We start from the raw sequence: 4278 nt of genomic DNA, 5'->3' as shown, positions 1-4278 counted from the left end.
TGAAAACTGATTAGTGCTCTAAAATTTTTATGATGGATTAATACCCATGTCTAGGGGCCACCTCGATGCTGCTGCTGGCGGTGCCTTCTTTTCCCTCACCATTGATGGAGCCATGGCTCTCATCAATAAAATGGTGTCAAATCAAAGCTGGGGGAGGAAAGGAAAACACAAAAAGGAATGCATACCATGAAGAAGATGGACATGCTTTCCGCAAAAATAGATCTTTTTATGAAAAGACTGGAGGAACGGGCCCAAGAGAAAGATGCCATGATGGGCACCATCTAGGCCATGGACTCACACATGATGTGTGAAGTCTGTGGGAACGCTGGCTATTTAGGGAATGATTGCCCCAAAATCCATGAAGAAGCTACCTTCATTAATAACGGGTTTCGCCAATAACGGGTGGAATAACCAATCCCGCTAGCAAGGTAATTCGAACTACAATTCCAATTACAATTCGAAGCAACCTTCTTTGAAAGACTTGGTACTAGGCCAAGCAAAAATAAATTTGAGTTTGACTAAAAAGCTTACAACTAATGATAAAATTCTTGAAAATATAAATTCTCAAATCAAAGATTTAACTTATGCAGTTAAAAATCAATTGAGCTTTAATAAAATGATAGAAACACAATTAGCACAAATAGCTGCTGTAATTCCTGTTGATAGTAATGGAAAGATTCCTGCTCAACCTAAAAATTCTTGTGAAAATGTAAAAGCGGTGACCACGAGGGGTGGTAAGACCACTCGTGATCCATTGAATCCTAACCATTCTGTAGGAAAAGTGTCATGTGGGGCACAGCGTATGCGTGACGCCGCCAGGCGCGCGACGTCCGTAGGGCAGCCGAGTGGGCTGCGGAGAGCGAGGGGCGCGCGCGCGACGCAGTTGCCGCATCTATCGCGAACACAGATGGCAGGGCCAATCCTAGTGGCTAGGAGGAGATCAGGCCACAAAATTAGGGGGGTTTGTTTCCAAAATTAGTTGGCCGATTGGCCCTTATATGCATTGTACTCGGACTATTGGAAATTAAGCAAGATCAATTACCTATCTCCTTCCTCTCTCTCTCTATCGTGCTTAAGCCCAGGCGGCTGTGAGGGGTATAACCTCTATCCTGGAAGACTTGGCCAGAGGCTATGAGCTCCGTAGTTGAGGGCCTGCTACCCGGGATCAGTACGCCCTTAACAACCTGGTACTAGTGACTAGACGATCCTCGTCCACCCGCGCCTCTTCCTCCGACACCGCCAAAACCCACCACTGACCACCATCTCCCCAATCCATCGTGTCTCCGCCTCTAGCCATGGCAGAGCCAACCCTTGCCGACATCATGAAGATGCTGCAGGCCATCACCACGGACATGTCCGCCATGCAAGCGGAGATGGCGGCCCTGAAGGCAAAGTCGGTGCCCTCAGGGGACAGCCACGCGGGCGGTCACCACGACGGCACACACGACATCGATCTTCCGCCCAAGCCCAAGAGGTGGGATTTTCCCCGCTTTGACGGCACGACCGACCCGATGCTCTTCCTCAACAAATGCGAGGCATACTTCCGACAGCACCATACTATGGCGGAGGAGCACGTCCGGATGGCCTCGTATCACTTGGACGACGTCGCGCAACTCTGGTATGACCAACTCATGGAGGACGAAGGCGCGCCATCGTGGGCCAACTTCAAAGATCGCCTGAGCCTATGGTTCAGTCCTCCCTTGTGCTCTGCACTATTGTTTGAGCTCACGGAGTGCCGGCATACCAGGACCGTGGAGGAGTACGCCAACCGCTTCTAGGCCCTCCTGCCTCGAGCGGGCCGTCTGGACGAGGCGCAGCGCGTTCAGCTCTTCACCGGTGGACTCCTGCCGCCGCTCAACCATGCCGTCCACATCCACAACCCGGAGTCCCTCGTGGCAGCCATGAGTTTGGCAAGACAAGTGGAGCTAATGGAGGCCTACCGGCCGCTGCCTCCCCCGGCTCGGGCTCCCCAGCGCGGTGTCATCCCCGTGGCAGCAGCAAGGCCCGCGCTACCAGCGCAGCCGCCCCTATTGGCACTTCCCCCCCAGCGGCTGCCCAGCAGGGCCGTGGCAAGGGTAATCAGCGGTGTCTCACCCAGGAGGAGATGGCAGAGCGGCGTCGCTAAGGGCTCTGCTTTAACTGTAATGAAAAGTATTCTCGTGGCCATAATAGGTTCTGCAAGCGCATCTTCTTCCTCGAGGGCGTGGAGATCGACGATGACGGGGGGACGCTGTGGCCGAGACCGGGGACCTGGAGGCCCCCGTCTTCTCCCTGCATGCGGTCGCCGGCGTGGCCTACGACGGCACGATGCAGCTCGCTATCGCCGTGGGTGCCGCCTCACTCGTCGCCCTCCTCGACAGCGGCTCGACCCACAACTTCATCTCCGCTGGGGCAGCGGACCGCATGAGCCTTCGGGTGGAGCCCCGACCTCGGCTCACCGCCATCGTGGCCAATGGCGAGCAGGTCGCATGCCCTAGGGTTATCCGCACAGCCCCAGTCACCATCGCCGGCACCTCCTTCAACATTGATCTATTTGTCATGCCACTTGCAGGTTTTGATGTGGTGCTCGGTACTCAGTGGTTGGCCACCCTTAGGCCAGTGGTCTGGGACTTCGCTGCCCCCTCCATGGCGCTTCAGCTCAATGGGCGCATCGTACACTGGACCAGCATGCCGATCGCCGCCGCGTCGTAGCTCCACTCCACCATGGCCAGTGCGCCGCTCCTCAATGAGCTGCTGGCCACGTTCGTGGACATTTTCACCGAGCCCAAGGGACTACCACCACCCCGCGGCCATGACCATAGCATCACCCTCAAGTCGGACGCGGGGCCAGTGGCCGTCCACCCGTACCGGTACCCGGCGATGCACAAGGACGAGCTAGAGCACCAATGCTCCGCTATGCTCCAGCAGGGCATCATCTGCTGCAATGACTCCGCGTTCTCATCACCGGTCCTCCTCATCAAGAAGGCGGATGGTTCCTGGCGCTTCTGCGTCGACTACCACGCCTTGAATGCCCTCACCATCAAAGATGCGTTCCCCATTCCCATCGTCGACGAGCTTCTTGATGAGCTCCACGGGGCGCGCTTCTTCACCAAGCTTGACCTGTGGTCGGGGTACCATCAGGTGCGGATGCGGCCAGGGGACATTCACAAAATGGCGTTCCGCACCCATGATGGCCTATACGAGTTCCTGGTGATGCCGTTCGGGCTGTGCAATGCCCCGGCGATGTTCCAGGCGCTCATGAACGACGTGCTGCGCGCCCACCTCCGTCAGTTCGTCCTCATCTTCTTCGATGACATCCTGATTTACAGCGGGAGCTGGGCTGACCATCTACGTCATCTTCGCATCGTCCTATCCCTCCTATGCCAACACTACCTCTTTGTCAAGAGGTCCAAGTGCTCGTTCGGCGTCGACTCCGTCAGCTACCTTGGCCACATCATCTCGGTGTCCGGCGTGGCCATGGACCCTGCCAAGGTCCAAGCCATCCATGAGTGGCCACAGCCTCGCTCGACGCGCGTGGTGCGTGGCTTCCTGGGCCTTGCAGGCTACTATAGGAAGTTCATCCACAACTTTGGCTCCATCGCTGCTCCCCTCACCGCGCTCCTAAAGAAGGAAGGATTCTCTTGGAACGACGACGCCGCAGCAGCATTCCTTGCCCTCAAAGGGGCTGTGACCTCAGCGCCGGTGCTGGCGCTTTCAGACTTCACCAAGCCCTTCATCGTGGAGTATGATGCATCCACATATGGCTTCGGGGCGGTGCTCATCCAGGAGGGCCACCCGATCGCTTTCTTCAGTCGGCCAGTGGCTCCCCGCCATCGCTCGCTGGCCGCTTACAAGCGGGAGCTGATCGGCCTCGTCCTCGCCGTCCGCCACTGGCGACCGTACCTCTAGGGGCATCGCTTCTGCATCAAGATGGACCACTACAGCCTCAAGTACCTCCTCGACCAGCGCCTCACCACGATCCCGCAACATCATTGGGTCGGCAAGCTATTGGGCTTTGACTTCACAGTGGAGTACAAGGCCGGCACGACGAACATGGTGGCTGACGCTCTATCCCGGTGGGACACCAAGGATGCGGCGGTGGGCATGGTCCTAGCGGTCTCTGGGCCCTGGTTCGACTTCATTAGTCGTCTCTGCCATGCACAAGCCACGGACCTAGCCCTGGTGGCTGTGCACGACAAGCTCACCGCCGACACCCGGACTGCACCGTGGGCGATCACAGATGGCCTCGTCACCTTTGAGGGCCGGCTGTACATACCGCCGTCGTCACCGCTATTGTAG

At 57.1% G+C, this 4278-nt stretch overlaps 1 protein-coding gene across 1 annotated transcript; it reads left to right on the top strand.

Moving 5' to 3' along the window:
- Window positions 1–3909: 3909 nt before the first annotated feature.
- Window positions 3910–4278, top strand: LOC136495586 (uncharacterized). Its single transcript, XM_066491476.1, has one exon. The coding sequence runs from the start codon at window positions 3910–3912 to the stop codon at window positions 4276–4278; it is 369 nt and encodes a 122-aa protein (XP_066347573.1).

Source organism: Miscanthus floridulus, chromosome 12 (assembly GCF_019320115.1).
Source record: "Miscanthus floridulus cultivar M001 chromosome 12, ASM1932011v1, whole genome shotgun sequence".
Taxonomy (NCBI): Eukaryota; Viridiplantae; Streptophyta; class Magnoliopsida; order Poales; family Poaceae; genus Miscanthus; species Miscanthus floridulus.
Note: the sequence above shows the minus strand (reverse complement) of the source record. Positions and strands in the feature narration are given on the sequence as shown.

Bases quoted from the DNA above. Each gene is read 5' to 3' on its own strand.
- LOC136495586 (XM_066491476.1), top strand. From the start codon at position 3,910: ATGGACCACTACAGCCTCAAGTACCTCCTCGACCAGCGCCTCACCACG.